The sequence below is a fragment of the Vanellus vanellus genome (genome assembly GCF_965231255.1).
Source record: "Vanellus vanellus genome assembly, contig: HAP1_SCAFFOLD_427, whole genome shotgun sequence".
Taxonomy (NCBI): domain Eukaryota; kingdom Metazoa; phylum Chordata; class Aves; order Charadriiformes; family Charadriidae; genus Vanellus; species Vanellus vanellus.
In genome coordinates this window covers 89,573-106,482 of record NW_028127910.1, presented here as the reverse complement: position 1 = coordinate 106,482, position 16,910 = coordinate 89,573, and the positions used below count along the sequence as shown (strand labels likewise).

At 66.4% G+C, this 16,910-nt stretch overlaps 3 protein-coding genes across 5 annotated transcripts; 2 read left to right on the top strand and 1 right to left on the bottom strand.

Annotated features, from left to right (window-relative positions):
* Positions 1–1,346: 1,346 nt before the first annotated feature.
* On the top strand, positions 1,347–6,540 carry LOC309684855 (methionine--tRNA ligase, cytoplasmic-like). 3 transcript variants are annotated; one of them, XM_082500702.1, is made up of 22 exons: positions 1,347–1,477; positions 1,590–1,680; positions 1,800–1,878; positions 1,984–2,118; positions 2,249–2,324; positions 2,413–2,585; positions 2,689–2,801; positions 2,946–3,062; positions 3,166–3,369; positions 3,497–3,698; positions 3,829–3,903; positions 3,989–4,159; positions 4,248–4,343; positions 4,440–4,557; positions 4,774–4,987; positions 5,067–5,198; positions 5,301–5,405; positions 5,475–5,658; positions 5,768–5,839; positions 5,938–5,964; positions 6,092–6,199; positions 6,288–6,540. In XM_082500702.1, exons 1-22 carry the CDS (start codon positions 1,375–1,377, stop codon positions 6,438–6,440), a joined length of 2,748 nt encoding a protein of 915 aa, XP_082356828.1. In that variant the 5' UTR covers positions 1,347–1,374; the 3' UTR covers positions 6,441–6,540. The 3 variants fall into 3 exon arrangements, with proteins under 3 accessions (XP_082356828.1, XP_082356830.1, XP_082356829.1); XM_082500704.1 differs by lacking the exon at positions 4,774–4,987 and having other exon boundaries at positions 5,033–5,198; XM_082500703.1 differs by lacking the exon at positions 5,938–5,964.
* LOC309684856 (uncharacterized protein) lies at positions 6,502–8,148 on the bottom strand. Its single transcript, XM_082500705.1, has 4 exons — positions 8,064–8,148; positions 7,451–7,498; positions 7,153–7,317; positions 6,502–7,058 (listed from the first exon to the last, which is right to left on the bottom strand). The coding sequence occupies exons 3-4, from the start codon at positions 7,291–7,293 to the stop codon at positions 6,642–6,644; spliced, it is 558 nt and encodes a 185-aa protein (XP_082356831.1). The 5' UTR covers positions 7,294–7,317; positions 7,451–7,498; positions 8,064–8,148; the 3' UTR covers positions 6,502–6,641.
* MBD6 (methyl-CpG binding domain protein 6) lies at positions 7,320–15,954 on the top strand (the record flags this gene model as incomplete). Its single annotated transcript, XM_082500700.1, has 14 exons — positions 7,320–7,338; positions 7,952–8,259; positions 8,370–8,447; positions 9,519–9,664; positions 9,746–9,848; positions 10,022–10,208; positions 10,540–11,603; positions 12,111–12,566; positions 13,083–13,254; positions 13,435–13,556; positions 13,948–14,403; positions 14,802–14,854; positions 14,926–15,001; positions 15,119–15,954. The coding sequence occupies 14 exons, from the start codon at positions 7,320–7,322 to the stop codon at positions 15,191–15,193; spliced, it is 3,315 nt and encodes a 1,104-aa protein (XP_082356826.1). The 3' UTR covers positions 15,194–15,954.
* Between the last annotated feature and the right edge of the window lie 956 nt (positions 15,955–16,910).

The following is a 16,910-nucleotide window of genomic DNA, read 5'->3' as shown; positions in this document are numbered from 1 at the left end:
GGACCTGCAGGAAACCCAGCAGCTGCTGCAGCAGGAAACAGCGAGGCTGCGGCTTCCTCGCTTTGCACGGCATGGGGCTGGGGGGTGGCGCTGGAGGGCCTCAGTTCCGTGGCTGCATGGCCTCCGACCCCCTGGTCCTTATCCCATGGCCGTGTGGCTCCTAGTTCCTTGGTCCCCATCCCAAGGCCCCCCCAGCCCCTAGTCCCCATCCCACAGCCCTGTGGTTCCTCGTCCCTTGGTGTCCATCCCAAGGCCCCCCTGCCCCCCACCCCATATTCCTTGCCTCCCCCAGCCCGAGGCTCCCAGACCTGCAGCCCCCCTGGCCCAAACTCCATGGCCCTATGGCCCCCCTAGACTGCTTCCCCCCACCCCCAGCTGGAAATAACACTCACCATCTTTGGGGCACCACTGCGGGGCTGGCAGGCAGGAACTGATGCCAGGACAGAGAGGTGCGGGGGGTGTAGGCACCCATGGGGGGCCAGGCGGAGGACCCCGGTGTCCTGCCCGCCCCCGGCCAGCCGACCACCCACGGGTGCGGGGCTTAGAGCCTGCGGCCCCGCTCAACCCTGCTCGGCCCTAAGCGCCTTTCAGCTCTGCCCACACTGTGCTGCCAGGAAGGGGGGTGGGGGGAGGGGGAGAAGGGCAATTTGGGTAATTGCACTGCCCTGGGGGGCGGCAAATCAGCTTTGCCCCGGGGGAAGACAGCAGCCCGGTTGTGTCCCGACACCCGCCCTCGCTTCCCTTTCTGCCCTACCGGTTCCTGGGGGTGCCCGGGGAGCTGGGGGCGGGGAACAGACTGGGGGGGGGGGGGGGCGGCTCGCCAGGCTGTGCCTGCATCGACCCCGGCCCGGCCCGGCCCGGCCCGGTGACCCCCGCGGTGTCCCTCCCCAACCTGGTCCTGCTGGGGTGGGTGGGTCAGGCCCGCCCGTAGCAGCGGCAGCGGGGACACCTCGCCGGGCCATGTGACAGGACGGGACGGGACGGAACGGGACGGGACGGGACGGGACGGGACGCGATAGGCCGCCCAGGTGCACCCCCGCTCCGGGGCGGGACCCGGGGGGACAGGGGGGCCCTCCCGGCGGGACTGGACAGTGTCCCGGGGGACAGCGGCAGCGGGCCCTCGGACTCCGGGGTCCCGCGGGGGGCGGGGGGCAGTGTCTGGGGCCGGGCCGGGGAGCGGAGGATGCTGCGGGCGAAGACGGCCGCGCCCGGTGGCCATGGCAACCCCGGCGGGCCAGCCCGCCTGTCGCCATAGCGACCCGGCGCTCTCGCGAGAGTTGGGCCGCCGCGCGGGGCATTGTGGGGGCTGTAGTGCGGCGCGGCGGCCGCTCCCGGCGTGCCCCGCGCGCGGCCCTCTGGCACCGGTGCGCGGCCATGCGGCTGCGGCTGGCGGCGGGCGGCCCCGCCGCGCTGAAGGTGATGGCAGCCGCCGGCGCTGCCGGCGCCCCGGTGCGGGTCCTCTGGGGCGGCCCTTCAGGTGAGACCACGGCGGCGGGTGCTCCTTTCCCCGGCAGCGAGCACCGAGCAGCGCCCCCCCCCACCTCGGCGGGGGCTGACGGGCCTGCCCCCCCCCCCCCCCCCCCCCGCAGAGCAGCCCCTCGCCCCGCTGAGCCCCCCGTGGGTGCCCGCCCTGGAGCTGGACAGCGGCACCGTCCTCTTCTCCCCTAACGCCATCTGCCAGTGAGTACCGAGGGTCGGGGCGGGCGACCCCCAGCCTCCAACTCACCCCCTTCCCCTCTCCTTCCTCGCCCCCTCTCCTTCCTCACACCCTCTCCTTCCTCCCCCCCCCCCCCCTCCAGGTTCTTCTTCCTCGCCCGCGGAGAGGAGTCCACCGACCTCACCAACCAGTGGCTGGAGTGGGAGGCTACTGAGCTGCAGGTGGGTGCCCCAGGGGGTACGGCAGCTTTCCCCCTGCCACAACGAAACCCAACCCCCCCCCCGCCCACCCCCAACCTGACTGCTCCCGTCTCTGCCTGCTCCCAGCCGGCTGCCTCGGCTGCCCTGTATGCTCAGCTGGTGCACGGCAAGAAGGGGCTGGAGACTGTGGAGGCCCTGGGGAAGCTGCTGGCCCACATAGAGCAGAATTTGTCCAGGAGAGGCACTGCCTACCTTGCTGGGGTGAGTGGGACTGTGGGGTGCGGAGACCACTGGGGAGCGGGGGACACCTTCACCCTGGAGAGCTGAGCTCGCTGCTGCCTGCCTGGAGGTTGGGGCTGCCTCAAGGCCTGACTCTGCTTCTCTGGCCCAGGACACCAAGTCAGTGGCTGATGTGGTTGTGTGGGCTACCTTGTTCCCTGTCTTCCAGGATGAGACCAGCCTGCCAAGTAAGAGAGAAACAAGGGTACTGAGGGGCTGTGTGTTCCTGTGGGTGTAAGAATCATGCTGCGCTCTCTCTCTCTCTCCCCCCTCAAGTTGAACTGCGGGCATTGAGGACCTGGTTCCAGAGCATGACACTCTTGGAGGCCTGCAGGAAAGCTGCTGACTCGGTTCTGATGCCCAAGGCACTGCTGGAGTTCAAGTCCTACCTGCAGAAGCAGCCCCCGCCCTGCCTGGCCATGGAGAGAACCCCCAGTAACGAGCCTGAGGTGCAGCCCTGGCCCCCTGCTCAGCCCTAGCCCAGGGATGGGCCCCTATGGTGCTGGTGGTGACAGGCAGGCAGACCCTCACTTGGACCAGCCTTCCCCGCAGGAGGAAGAAGGTTCTGAGCGTGCCCTGACGGAGGAGGAAATCACAGCTGCTGCGGACGCCTGGGCCCGTGGTGCTGCGGCACTGCCCAAGCCCTGGCAGCCCCAGAAACCTGTGTGAGTCCTCAGATGACACCAGGGCTGGCTGTCCTAGTCCACTGAAGGGCCTAGCAGGGGCTCCCAGGCTGATGCTGCTTTGTTCTGGGGTGGGGTGGCCTTCTTGCTGTTTGGGCCTGCTCTGACTGCCCTTGTCTGCGCCAGGCTGCCCGTGGAGGGCATGAGGAATGTCCTGATCACCAGCGCTTTGCCCTATGTGAACAACGTGCCCCACCTCGGCAACATCATTGGCTGCGTCCTCAGTGCCGACACCTTTGCCAGGTGAGACCCGGCTGCGGGAAAGCTCTCTGAGGCTGGGGGATCATCATGGGGGGGCCATACTGTCCCCAACACCTGCACGGGTGTCACAGGCCTCTGCCTGCAGGTACTGCCGCCTGCGGAACTGGAACACACTGTACGTGTGTGGCACAGATGAGTACGGCACAGCCACTGAGACCAAGGCAGTGGAAGAGGGGCTGACGCCCCAGGAGATCTGCAATAAGTACAACGCCATCCATGCTGATATCTACCGCTGGTTTGACATCTCCTTTGACTACTTCGGCCGCACCACCACACCGTACCAGACCACGTGAGCAGCTGTGTCCCCCACGGGAAACGTTGGGGGGAACCCTGGCATGCCTGGCTGAAGGTGCCCTATGGCTGTCCAGGGTTCCCTGGCTGATGAGGGCTGCCCCTCTCTTCCTCTTCCATCCCAGGATTGCCCAGGACATCTTCCAGCGCCTGCTGGCCCGTGGTTTCCTCCTGCAAGACACTGTGGAACAGCTGCGATGTGAGAAATGCCAGCGATTCCTGGCTGACCGCTTTGTGGAGGGCACCTGCCCCTTCTGCAGCTACGAGGAGGCCCGGGGGGACCAATGTGATAAATGTGGCAAGCTCATCAATGCTGTGGAGCTGAAGGTAGGACAGGATCTCTCTGGGACCACCCCACCGTACAGCCTGCTGGCCTCCCCCCGCCCCGCCCCGGCTCTGCCTGGGACACCCAGCCTTGTCCTGGGCTCTCTCCAACCCATGTTTTTCATCCTGACAGAATCCACAGTGCAAGCTCTGCAGGAGCGTCCCTGTGGTGAAACCTACCCAGCACCTCTTCCTGGACCTACCCAAGGTGAGCTTCATCCCTGGGAGACTGGGGAGAGGATGGGTCCCCACCTCCCCGGTACCACTGACCATCCCTGTGTGTTCCCCCACAGCTGGAGGAGCGGCTGGAGCCCTGGCTGGAGCAGTCCTGGGCCACGGGGGACTGGACGGCCAACGCTCGCTACATCACTCGCTCCTGGATCCGGGATGGGCTCAAACCCCGCTGCATCACCCGTGACCTGAAGTGGGGCACGCCTGTGCCCCTCGATGGGTTCCACGACAAGGTGGGTCCCACCTGACCCCTTGGTTGCAGTGTCTGTCCCCAGGTGCCCTGCCTGTGGGTGCCCTGTTCATGTATCACTCTCCCCCAAGGTTTTTTACGTGTGGTTTGACGCTCCAATTGGCTACTTGTCCATTACGGCCAACTACACCGACCAGTGGGAGAGGTGGTGGAAGAACCCGCAGCAGGTAAGAGCCTGGTGCTGCTGTGGGGTGGAGGTAGGGACAGGGCTGGATGCCAGGATCCACTGATGTTCTCCCCTGCCTCCCCCCACTACCTATCAGGTTGAGCTGTACAATTTCATGGCCAAGGACAACGTCCCGTTCCACAGCGTCATATTCCCCTGCTCGCTCCTGGGTGCTGAGGACAACTACACCCTGGTGAACCACCTCATTGCTACAGGTATCGGGGGATCACCCAACTACTCTGCTTTCCCTCAGTACTGGGAACAGTCCAGCCTGTTGTGCAAAGCCACAAATCCACACCTGCCCTCCTTGACTTGGAAGCCCCTGTGAGCACTTTGATAGTGTCTCCCTGCATTGTGGGGCTGCTCCCTGCCTGGGAGAGGGCTGGAGCTGTGCTTGGCCCCCATGGTGGGTTCTCTCCTGCCCTCCCCAGAATACCTGAACTACGAGGATGGGAAGTTTTCCAAGAGTCGAGGTGTAGGAGTGTTTGGGGACATGGCCAAGGACACAGGCATCCCTGCAGACATCTGGCGCTTCTATCTACTGTACCTGCGGCCCGAAGGGCAGGACAGTGCCTTCTCCTGGAGTGACCTCATGCTCAAGAACAACTCAGAGTTGCTGAACAACCTGGGCAACTTCATCAACAGGTTCTGGAACACCCTGGTGATTGCAGGGGTTGTCTCTGTCCCCAGGCTGTGCTCATGGCCACTCTGCCTCTGTCCCCAGAGCTGGCATGTTCGTGTGCAAGTTCTTTGGTGGCACCGTCCCCAACATGGTCCTGACACCTGATGACAAGCGGCTGCTGGCCCGTGTCACCCTGGAGCTGCGCCAGTACCACCAGCTGCTGGAGAAAGTCCGGTGGGTAGCTGAAACCCTGGGGCTGGAGCAGAGCTGAATTGTTATGAGGACAGAGAGCTGCCCTACAGCAGGTGCTCAGCCTCCCCTCTGCTCCGCCCCCAGCATCCGCGATGCCCTGAGATGTATCCTTAGCATCTCTCGCCACGGCAATCAGTACATCCAGGTGAACGAGCCCTGGAAGCGGATCAAGGGGGATGAAAAGGACAGGTAGGGGAGAGATGGGGAGGATGGGCAGGGCTGGGAGCTGGCACTGATGGAGGGTTTCCTATCCCACAGGCAGCGTGCAGGCACAGTGACCGGCGTGGCTGTGAACATGGCCTCTATGCTGGCCGTCCTGTTACAGCCCTACATGCCCAGTGTCAGCTTGGCCATCCAGGGGCAGCTCTGCATCCCCCCGGACTGCTTTGTCCTGAGCCACGACTTCACCTGCACCCTGCCCCCTGGGCATCGCGTGGGCACCGTAGGTGGTGGTGGGGGGTAGAAGGCAAGCTGTGCCCCTCCAGGCACTGCATGGGTGGGATCAGGAGGGCTGGCCCTGCAAGGGTGACCCCTCTTCTTCCTGGCTCCAGGTGAGCCCCCTTTTCCAGAAGCTGGAGAATGACCAGGTTGAAGCTCTACGCAAGCGCTTTGGGGGAGGGCAGGTGAGTGGGGGCTACAGTGCCCCCGCAGCTCCTCTGCCACAGGCACCTCTCCACCTCTGCTTTCTATCCCTCCTCACTTGCCATCTCTCCTTTCCCAGCTTGAAGACCTTGCTGTAGAGCCCCAGGTAAATTCCTGGGGCTGCCTCAGGGGTGCTGGAGCAACCCACCCCTCTCCAGCATGGGGGGGGAGGCACGGAGCTCTGCCCCTGGGGGCTGGCAGCAGGGCTCACACCCATTTCTGTCCTTCCATAGGCCAGACAGACCCCTCCAGCCTCACAGCCCTCTCCAGCCCCAGCGACCCTCATTTCTCCAGGTGACCCCCAGCTGATCCAGCAGCTGACAGAGGAGGTGGCCAAGCAGGTGAGTGGTAGTGGTGGGCTGGCCCTATCTTACCCCTTAGGGCTCCCCAACTACTCTTATCGCACTCCCCCCCCCGGCATACCCCCAGGGAAACCACGTGCGGCAGCTGAAGGCCAACAAGGCAGAGAAGGCCCAGGTCGATGCAGAGGTGGCCAAGCTGCTGGAGCTGAAGCAGCAGCTGGCAGTAGCCGAGGGCAAAAGCCCCGAAGTCCCTGTGCCCAAGGGGAAGCGGAAGAAGTAGCACCTGGTTCCTGTGCTGAGGAGCAGCCCCAGTGCTACCCAGAGACCAGACTGGGCTGTGCTGGTGGTTATGAATGTAATAAAATGCACAAACTATACAACAGTGTGTGGTGCCCTCCCCACGGCATCAGTCTGTGCCGGTGGGGCAGTGCCCCTCCAGTTCATGGCTGCCCCCCCAGGTCCGCAGGGGCAGCGTCAGTGCCTACGCCCGGCGGAGGTTCACAATGCGGTCAATGAGGGCTGCCCGTGTGCGCTCCACCTCTGCGCTCAGCTGCTGGATCTTTTCCCGCAGCTGCTCGTTGTGGGCTGTCAACTCCAGCACCCGCTGCTCGTTGGCCCGCTCCCGGCGCTTGGCCAGCTCCCTGCTTGCTGCCATACCACTGCACCTCTTCCTCTTCACCCCACGCCCTGCGGCTGCCCCTTCTTCCTCCTCTTCTCTGCCCAGCCGGGGTGGGGAGCCGCTGCTGGAGGCTGAGCCCCGTGGTCCTGCTGTCTCCGTGCCAGCTGTGCTCTCTGGCCCCAGCAGCTCCAGCAGCTCAGCAGCCAGGGCAGCATCCAGCTCGCAGCCCTCTGGACCACTGGCAGCCCCCTCTGTGCCCCACAGTGGAGCCAGCTCTGCCTGCAGGGAGAGAGAAGAAGCCAGCGTCAGGCGATGGGTGTCCCCTACCCTGTCCCCTGACCCTGGCTGGGGTGTTGCCAGCCTTTCAGCTCACCTGCTCCGTCCCCCAGGGTGGGGAGGGCCCACTGGGCTCTGCTGCTGCCAGCACCTCCTGCAGGTCCTGGTACCAAGCCTCCAGCTCCCAGCCAGGCAGGGCGCCAGCGGGTCCCCCAGCAGGCAGTCCCTCGGCTGCCATTGTCACCTCCAGGCCAGCGTGGGGCTATGTGGGTAGAGAAGGCAAGTCAGGCTGGGACCCTCAGCTCCAGGGCATTGCTGTCTGTCGGTGGGGGGGGTAGGGGGTGCGGGGCTGGTCACAGCAGCCCCAGGGTGTGCCCCCCCTCCCCTCCCCTTACCTGCTCTCAGGTGTGGTGGTCGACAAGGATGCACTTTCTCCTGGATGCCTGGGGAAGGAGAGGGACAGCGTCACTTTTTTGTTCCTCTCCCTGGAGAGTTCCCCAGGGGGTTGGAGCCCTCCACCCCCACGGGTACCGCCAGCTCCGGGGGGGGGGGTGTGTGTGCGCGCGCGATAGGGGGAGGGGCAACATACTAGGCGGAGCGCCCTGCCTCCCCTCTTCTGCGAGGGCGGCCTGCGGGCACGCCAGCAGCCACCACCCAGCACCGGACAGATCGTCAACGTCTGCCCCCCGCACCTCGGCTGCACCCGGTGCCGGTTCCCCGCTGTCCCGTTCCAACCCCCACCCCGACTCCGGGGTCCCTCGCCGGCATCCTCCCCCCCCCCCCCCCCCGGTAGTCCCCGGTGTCACCCCCCCCACCCCGGCAGTCCCCGGTGTCCTCCACATTCCTCCCAGCCACCCCCTCCGGCAGCCCCTGGTGTGGCCGTCCCCCTCCGGCAGCCCCCGACCCCCCCGACCATCCATCCCCCCGTACCCCAGCAGACCTCAGTGTCCGTCGTTCCCACCCCCGCCGGCAGCCACCCCCCCGCGGTGTTTCGCCCCCACCCCGCACCTTCCTGGGCGGCCCCGGCTCCCCGCGGCTCCGGCCCAAGCGCTGCCCCCCACTCATCCTCGTCCGCATCGTCCCGCGTTCCTCCGCTCCCGCGGTGCCGCCGCCGCCCGCGCCCCTTTTAAGGGTCCTCCGCCTGACGCAACGCTGGCTGCGGCCGCAGCCAATAGGCGCCCACCTCTCCATGACGCGTGGGGCGGTACCAGCCAATAAGAGCGAGCGAAGGGGGGGGGGGAGCGGCCCCGGCGGGGGTGAGTCACGCGGGCGGATGATGCAATGGTTGGAAACCGGCCCCGCCCCGCCTTAAAGGGCCCGCAGCGCCGCGCCGGGGGAGGGCCGGGGCGAGCGGCCGCGTCCTCCTACAGCCCCGCGGAGCTCCGGCGCACGGTACGGCCGCCGGACCCGTCACAGCTCCACTGCTTCCCGGGACACGGGCGGCGCCGCAGCGGCGAGGCCCGAGGGGGCGGGGCGGGAGGGGCATTCCCGGTGCTCCCCCCGCGCGAGGCACGCCGGGATCGGCGCCCCCCCCCCCCCCCCGTCGCCGCCGCCGTCGTCGCGCGCACTGTCCCGCCTCTTCCTGGCGGGGCCGAAGCGGGGACCCGGTGCCCGGTGTTGCCGCGCTCCGCCGCCATGACCGCAGGTGGGTACGGGGCCGGGTCGCCCTGTCCCTTCCCCCCCCCCTCCGCGGACATGCAGCCGCCGGCCATGGGGGGACACACACACACGTGTCACAGCCCACCCCCGCCCGCCCCACCCCCTTTCCGTGCCAGGCCCTTTGCACCGACCCTCCCCCAGAACCGGGGGGCGGTGACCCCCACCTCAGCGGCAGGTTATCCCCGTGCCCCCCCCGGCTGTGGGGCCTCGGGTGGGTGCTGGTGTGTCCCCCGTCCCCCCCCCCCCCTTTCCCCTAAGCCTGGGCTGAGTTTCTGCCCCGCAGCACCGGGGCACCGACGGCGGGTACCGCAGCCCACCGGCCGTGGGCTCAACGCCGAGATGGTCGCAGGGATAAGCAGGTGAGAGGTGCGCTCCCCCCGCACTGCCCCCCTCTCACGACCCCCCCCCCCCCCTCCACCGGGGATTAGGCCCAGCAGCAGCTGGTTGCCTTTTCACTGCGGTTCCTCGACGGCGTTTTATAGGTCACTGTTCTCCCTGCCCCAGACACCAGGATTAACAGGATTGGGTTGGGGGGGGGGGACGGGGACGACTGGTGCGCGGGGAGGGGCTGACAAAGGTGTGTGTGGGGGGCAGCTGCTGCCCCCAGTCCTGCTCTACATCCCTGGGCACCTTCAGCCCCCCCGTGGTCCTGCCCCTGGGCACCCCCTGCGGACCCCCTGCCTCTGCCTTATGACTCTGAGCACCCCCGGGCCCCACTGTGCCCTGCTCCCCCCCCGGGTCCTGCCGAGTCTTGTTGCTCCATTTGCTCTCCCCCCGACTCCTGGTTTGGCCCCTCTTTGCCAGTGCCCACTGCAGGTGTTTGTGCGACGAGGGGGCAAAATGAGCAGTGGCGATGATGGTACCGGACCAGACCGACCCACGTCCCCCCCGTTGGCTGTGCCTGTGGGCTGGGAGCGCAAGGTGGAGGAGGGCTCAGTGCGCTACATCAGGTAGGAGCAGCATCCCCCCCCACCGCGTCCCACCTCTCCATGACCTCCCCGGTCCCCACTCACCCCCTGTGTCCCCCCCAGCCCCAGCGGCACAGCGCTGACCTCACTGGAGCAGACTTGTGCCTACCTCCTGGCCGAGGGGACCTGCAAGTGTGGCCTCGAGTGTCCACTCAACATGCACAAGGTGTGTGGTGGGTGTTGGGGGGCTGCGCTGCGGGGAAATCCCCAGACATGGAGCGGGGGCAACTGCCAGGGGTAGCCCTGGCTGCTGGAGGGGAGGATGGGGTGGGCCTGTGTGGGTCTGGGGGTCCCTGCGGGGTGGCTGGTCGCCACTCTCAGTCTGCCCTGTCCGTGCAGGTGTTTAACTTTGACCCGGGGGCAGCGGTGGCTGGGCGAGGGGCCCCTGGGGCCCAGGGCCGGCAGGACATGACCAAACTCTGCAATCACCGCCGGAAAACAGCGGCCATGGCCACGCTGTACCACAGCATGGAGGGCACCCTGGGCCCCTGCCACCCAGGCACAGGTACCGTGGTCCCATGTCCACGCTAGTCCCTGGTCCGTCCCTTTCCAGGTTCCTGCTGGTGTAACCACCTTGTCTATGTCACCCCGTACATCTCCTGGTCGTGCCTGTCCAGCCCCAGACCTTTCCTGTCTCCCTTGTACATACTGGGTTCTCGCCACCCATCCCAGTCCTCCTGGGTGCCCTCCTGCTTTCCCCATGTTTCCCAGGGCTCCCCCATCTTTTCTGTCACATCCTGTTCCCCCCCTCATCTTTCCTGTCCCCTGCCTTCGTTAATCCATCCCAGTTTAGGGATAGGGGTGCCCAGGCCCTGCTGGTGCCTACTTGACCCCTGTCTCCCTGTGGTTTCTTGCAGGTCCTGGCCTGAGTCTGCTGTTCTCAGCGGAGGGGCACCTGGCCACGGCCCCCAGCACCGGCACCCCCCTGCCCAGCACTGTTGGCAGCTTCCCCACGGTCTCCTTGGGGACGAAGATCCTGGAGGCCACATCTGCCCCCACGGGGACCTGGATCACCGTCCCGCCCTTTCTGCAGCCCCACGACATTGCCCCCGGGGCCAATGGCATCCCCGAGAGCTGCTCATCTGCCAGCCCCTGCTTCAGCCTCCCCTTGCCCCTGCCAGATGTGGCGACCCCTCCCCAGTCCCCTGTGGCCCAGAGCCGGCGCCCCATGGGCAGGACTAACAGCCGGCCAGCCCTGTCGCAGGGAGGAACTGGAGAAAGGCAGGGGCTGGGGGCACCGGGGCTGTCCCTGCCGGCCACCACCGGTGCCCCCCAGGCAGACAAAGTCAATTCTGTCAGTGATGCCTTAACCAGCCAAAGCAGCAATAATCCACCAGTGCCCTTAGATATTGTCCCCGAGGGCAGGGGCTTTTTGGGGCTGCTGCCGGTGACCACCCCCTTCCCTGCCAGCAGCCTGCTGAGTTTGGCCGCCAAAGCCCAGCTTGGCAACCCCGACCCCGCACTTGCCCCGAGCACTTTACCACCCTGCCCGCTCCCCCCTGGCACGCTGCTCTCTCTCATGGGCGAGCCAGCCCCGGGCAGGGGGTCCCGACGGCTCCCTGACCCCCAGGACCCGGTAGCTCCCAGGGTGCCCCCCGAGCCTAAAGGGATGCCCCCCGCAGTGAGTGGGCAGCCTCTCGCAGCCCTGCTGAGCCTTCTGGGTGCTTGGGGCTGCCCCAGGGAGGGGGGTCCGGGAGTGTCCAACCTCCCTCTGGGCCCTCTGCCTGCCACCAACGGCTCGCCCTGCCCTGGCACCGGGCTCCTGCCCTCCAGCCGGGACTTCAGCGGGCAGCTCCTGGGTCTCTTCGGGGAGCTGGCACCATCTTCTGAACCCACCTCAGGGACTTCCCCGCGGTCAAAAGCCTCTGGCCCTAACAGCGGCCCAGGTATGTGGGGCAGTGCCCTTGGGGCCAGGCAGCTGGTGGGGAGCAGGGCTGCAGCACACGTCCCTCGATCAACCAGGGACAGACCCCGCTCTGGGGTGGCTGCAGTGGTGGTGATGGGGGGGGTTCCTGCCCTCGGGGAGCCCCTTGTGGCTGTGGGGCCAGGTGGGAGGCAGTGGGACCCGGTGGGACGTGGCTGTGAGTCTGTGCTGCGGGTGGTGGGACCTGGTGGGATGTGATGGTGGATCTTGCGGGATGTGGTGGGACCCGGTGGGATGTGGCCGTAGGTTCATGCTGGGGGCGGTGGGATGCGGCTGTGCGTTGCACCGGGATGTGGTGGAAGCTGGTGGGACCTGGCCGCGAGTTCATTATGGTGGTTGGTGGGACGTGGCTGTGAGTCTGGCAGGATGTGGCGGGCTGTGTCCATGGGCCTGCAGGAGATGTGACTGTGGCAGCCCCATGCTCTGACCCCGTCCCCTGCAGGTGCTGCAGCTTCTCCAGGTGTCCCCAAAGGTGCTGTGGCCCCAGGGGCTGGTAGTAATGGGGAGGGGGGAGCCAGGGGAGCACTGGGCTGCCCACTGCCCCCTGCAACCAAGCCTGTAGCTTTTGCGGGACAGGAGCAGGCACTGGCGCTGGGGGGCTCCCTGCCACCAGGCCTCCTCCTGGGCACGCTGCCCTTCTCACTAGCCCTGGGCCAGCACCCACCAGCTTGTGGGGGGACCCCCGAGGGGCCCAGCTTGCCCTTCCTGCTGGCGGCCTCTCTGCTCTTGCTGCCCCTCGGCATCCCCCTGCCTGCTCTGGACCTGCTGCCCTCACCAGGGACTCTGCTCTCCACCCTGCTGCCCCTGCCCCCTGGGTCAGGGGAGAGGAGCCCCGAGGCCTGCCCGGTGCTGCCTGACCGACCCCCGCTGTTCTCCGTGCTGCCCGCCTTGCTCACTCTCCACCCCACGCTGCTGGCCGCTGGGCTGGACCCCCCCAAACCTGCCCCCACTGCCCCACCGGTGAGGGAACACCCTGGGAACAAAGAGGGAAAAGCGATGGGGATGGTGGTATTTGCCCCTTGCAGGGAGGAGGGAGATGAAGGGGGAGTTTCCCCCTACTGAGGTGTGTGTGGGGGTGTTGGGTGAAGCTGTTTCCCCTCTCCAGGGGAATGGGTGGTGGTCCCTGGGGGGGTTAGTCCCGGCAGATATGTGGTCTCGGGGGTGTATTTGCCCCCGGGGAAGAGGAAGGAGCGTGATGGTCCGCAGTGCAGTAGCAGGGGAACATTGTCCCCAGGGCACTGGCAGGAGGGGTACTTGGCCCTGGGACGAGGGCAAGGGAGGGTGTTTGCCCCAGGGGGGAGAGCGCGGCACTTGGATTGGGGTAGAGGAGGAGCGGCTGCCTCTGGGGAGGAAGGTGGGGATATTTATGTGTCCCCGGGAGGAGGGTGCTTGCCCCTAGAGCACGGGAGGAGGATGAGGGGGACCAGCTCGGTTTTTGCCCTGAGGGTGCCCCCAACTCGCCCCTCTTGCCGGCAGTCCAGCCTTGCCAGCCCCTCTGTGGCACCTACCTCGACTGACGCCCTCCCCACCACTACTGAGCCCCCGTGCGAGGAGGGCCGGGCTCCTGACAGCCCCACCGGCACCCCGGAGCCCCTCAACCTGCTGGGGTCCCACCTGAGCAGCTCCCTGCTCAGTGCCACGCTGCTGGGTGAGTGAGGCCGGGGGACTGGGCACCTTGGGGGCACCCCTGGGCATTGATGGAGGTACTGCTTGGATGAGGGGTGCTGAGTGCCCAGGGGGGCACCGGGGGCATGCTTAAAGCCCAGAGGGCACAAGGGGTGCCCCTGGAAGCTGGGTAACATCCTGCTTCTCCCTTGTCTCCCCCCAGGCAATCTACCGGCGCTGAGCCCCCTGCTCCAGAATCAGCCACTGCTATGCCCCCTGGGGCTGTCGCTGGGCTCGGACCAGGGCACTGCTAGCCCCCTGGCCAGCCTGCTCCAGAGCCTGCAGGTGGGCTGCTGGGGTGGGGGCATGAGGGGCAAGGAGGGCTGGAGGGGCACAGGGACTTTGGGGGGGGACGACATGTGGGGGTGGTGGGACCAGGCTGTAGTTTGTGAAGGGCATGGGAGGACACGGGAAAGGATGGGGGTTGTCAGAGGGGGGACTTGGGGACCATGCAGAGTCTGGGGGTGTCAGGGGGGCTTTGGAGGCTTTGAGGTGTTGGTATGACATGGGGGTTGGGGAGGTGATGGGGAGACACAAAGGGAATAGGGGCCCACGGGAGCGCAGGGAGGATGCAGGGACGGGCTGGGCAGGATGGATGGTATGGGGGTTGTATGGGACAAGGAGGGATGTGGGGGACACATGGGGGGGTTTGCTGATCCTCACTGCCCCCTGACAGCTGCGCCCCAGGTTTGGCTCCCCTGAGAAATCGACGACTCTTTTGGCTCCCAGTGCTGGAGACTCCCCCAACCCCTCTGCACCTCCTGGCCCCCTTGAGGTCACCCCAAGTGCCTTAGAGCCCCCTGTGCCCTGTCCGGCCGAGCCGGGCAGCCCCAGACCCAATGAGGGTGCCCGGGGGTGCCCCACTTCACGTTCCCCCCTCAAGCGGGGCCGCCGGCGGGCTGAGGGGCTCAACAGGGAGACGCCGTCCCTTTGTGGCCCCCCCAGCACCAAGACCCCCCGGCGTGGGGCTGGCCGGCGGGGCTGGGGCACTCAGCGGCACTTCAACGGGCAGGCGGGCGACAGGGGTGGGAAGGGGCTGCCCCCCGCAGCCCCCCCGGCCCCCCACCCTACTTGGCGCTGCAACGGGGACATCCCGGCCGCTGAGCAGCAGCTCAGAGTGGAGGAGATCAAGGTACTGGGATTTACCTGCTGGGAGCTATTGAGGAATACTGGGTCCTGCTGGGGGGCGTACTGGGAGCCCTTGGGTTGGATATAAGGATTCACAGGGTGCCAGGGGGGATATACCGGGAGGCACTGTTTGCAATTGTGGGTATTCTGGTGGCCATTGTGTGCTACTGGGAGGTACTGGGGGGCACTGGGAGTGTGTGCTGGAGCATATCGTGGGGCACCAATAGTGAGATACTGCGATCCACTGGGGACATTGGGAGGCCTTGGGGGTGGCAACTGGGAAGGCACTGGGAGTAGGTGCTAGGGGGGAAGCCGGGACTGTGGGAGCTGTAGGGAGGCACTGGGTGGACTTGGAGACACTGAGGTACTGGGAACCCCCATGCTGACCCCCTCCTCACGCAGGGGAGCTCCCTGCATCTGCGCCCATCCTGCCGGGGCTGGAGGAGGAAGGTCAGGTGAGCGTGGGGCACAAGGTGGGGGTCCCTGCCACATTCCCCCACCCTGCCTGACCCCCTGGTCCTTGCAGCACCCCCCAGCACAGCACCCGCCTGGAGACTCCGCAACGGAGGGGGCTCAGTGCCACCGCAGGGGCCGGCGCCGCTGTAAGTGGGGCAGGGACACCGAGGGGGAGTGTGGGATGGAGGGGGGAGATGAGAAGGGAAGGGAGACTGGTGTGTCCCCCTACCTCCTCCATAATCTGCCCCCCCCACCCCCCCCAGGCGGATCTGGCTGTGGCTCGGTGCCCGTGGCCTGGACGCCCCGTCAAGAACCGCCGGAGGAAGCTGCTGACGTGACAGTGCCGGGGTGGGGGCACTCCCAGCACCCACCTATGGATTAGGGGGGGGGGGGGGGAGTCAGAGCTCCCCCCCCCCACCGCTGCAGGCCACAGGCACCCCCAGCACATCTTGGCTGCGGGCATGTCCCGATCACCTGGGTGCCCCCCCCGGCAGTGTGAGGGGGGGCTCCACTGGAGTGGGGGGTTACTCCAAGCACAGGGTGGCAGCCCCCTCCCCAGATGAAGCACTTCTGAAGCCATTTTCCATATGGGGTGGGTTGACGGTGTCCCCCACCCCGGCGAAGCCCCCATACTGGGGCGACAGGATTGGTGCTAGGGGACATACTTGGGGGGGCCCTCCCTGGTCTGGGGGGCAGTCTGCCTGTCCCCCCCCCCCCCCCCCCCATCCCCCTGTTACCTCAGGCCCTGAGGGGCGTCATGGCCCCAGGGCCAGATCTGCTCAGGTTTAGTTTAGCATGAGGTTCTCCCTCACCACAAACAAGGTTCCCCCCCCCTTCCCACCCGCCAGTACCAGCAATAATCATCTCTGCTGGGCTGAGGGGGGCCGTGCGCCCCTGCCCCGGGCTGTTGTCCCTGTTCTGTCTCTTCTCCCCCCCCCCCCTTAGCCCCACGGGTGGCAATGAGGAGACGTCCATGTCCCCCCGTCCCGTCCCCCCCCCCCCCCCCGTGGGTCGCAGCTTTCCGACAGTGATTGGATTTACTGCGATGAGGAGGCTGTGTGTGGGGGGTGGGTTTATGATGCACCATTAAAAGATGCATTTAAAACCCCATGGCTGGGCCCTGCTCGTGCCCGAAGGCGATGCTGGTGTAGACACACTTAGAGCTGGGCTGTCTATTGATATAAATTTAGATATGGGGAGGGGGCACAGTGATCCCTCCCTGGGTAAGAATGGAAGGGGGAGGATTCCTGGGGGTTGCAGGGCCCGGGGGGGGGGCGGACAGGGATGCCTGGGCGGGGGGGGGTTCTCTAGGGTGCTCTCGCTTCTGCATCGCCTTTATGCAGGCTTCTGTGTCAGCGAACTTGTTTTCTGCGATGAGCAGGGTTCCCATTGTTCGGTCTGTGATCTGTGAGGGGGTGAGGAGGGTAGGAGGGTGAATGGGAGGTGGGGGGGGCAGGATGGGGACCCCATCCCATCCATCCCAGTGGGTGCTGGTGGCACCTCTGCGATCATCACAGCGTTCTCTCTGAGAGCATCAGCTACTACCTGCACTGCGTCCAGGACCTGCCCGAACTGTGCAAGAACAAACTTCATGGCTGGGAAGGAGGCAAAAACTCGGTACTGGGTGGTGGTGGTGTCCCTCCCCAAATGTCCCTCCCCACTGTCCCCTCCGGCCTCTCGCCTGGCTCATGCAGGTCTCTGAGGCTCACCAGTCTCTCCTCAAGTGGGCTGTGCAGTTGGGTTGGAGACAATGGTGGTGAGGTGGCCAGAGCAAGGTGAGGAGGAGAGGGGAGCAAGAAAGACAAAAAGCTTAGAAGGCTCGTCCCATGCATGGCCCAGTGTCACCCACACCCCTGTGCCCAGGCCTGCTCCAGGGCCACCCGCCAGCTCTGTGCAAGGGCTTAGGAGTCCCACCGGGCGGGGGGAGCTGCCAGGTTACCCCAGGCCTCACAATTTCGTACTCTCCAAACTTGTAGCCTGCGGTGCTGGGCTTGCTGATGCTACCAGAGAAATCTGGAAGAGGAAGAGGTTGCTCCAAAATACCGATGGTGTCTG

Coding starts and splice junctions, on each gene's coding strand:
- LOC309684855 (XM_082500702.1), top strand. CDS start 1,375: ATGCGGCTGCGGCTGGCGGCGGGCGGCCCCGCCGCGCTGAAGGTGATG. Junction 4,160..4,247: donor TCGATGGGTTCCACGACAAG/GTGGGTCCCACC, acceptor CTCTCCCCCAAG/GTTTTTTACGTGTGGTTTGA. Junction 6,200..6,287: donor CAGAGGAGGTGGCCAAGCAG/GTGAGTGGTAGT, acceptor GCATACCCCCAG/GGAAACCACGTGCGGCAGCT.
- LOC309684856 (XM_082500705.1), bottom strand. CDS start 7,293: ATGGCAGCCGAGGGACTGCCTGCTGGGGGACCCGCTGGCGCCCTGCCT. Junction 7,059..7,152: donor CACCCTGGGGGACGGAGCAG/GTGAGCTGAAAG, acceptor CTCTCCCTGCAG/GCAGAGCTGGCTCCACTGTG.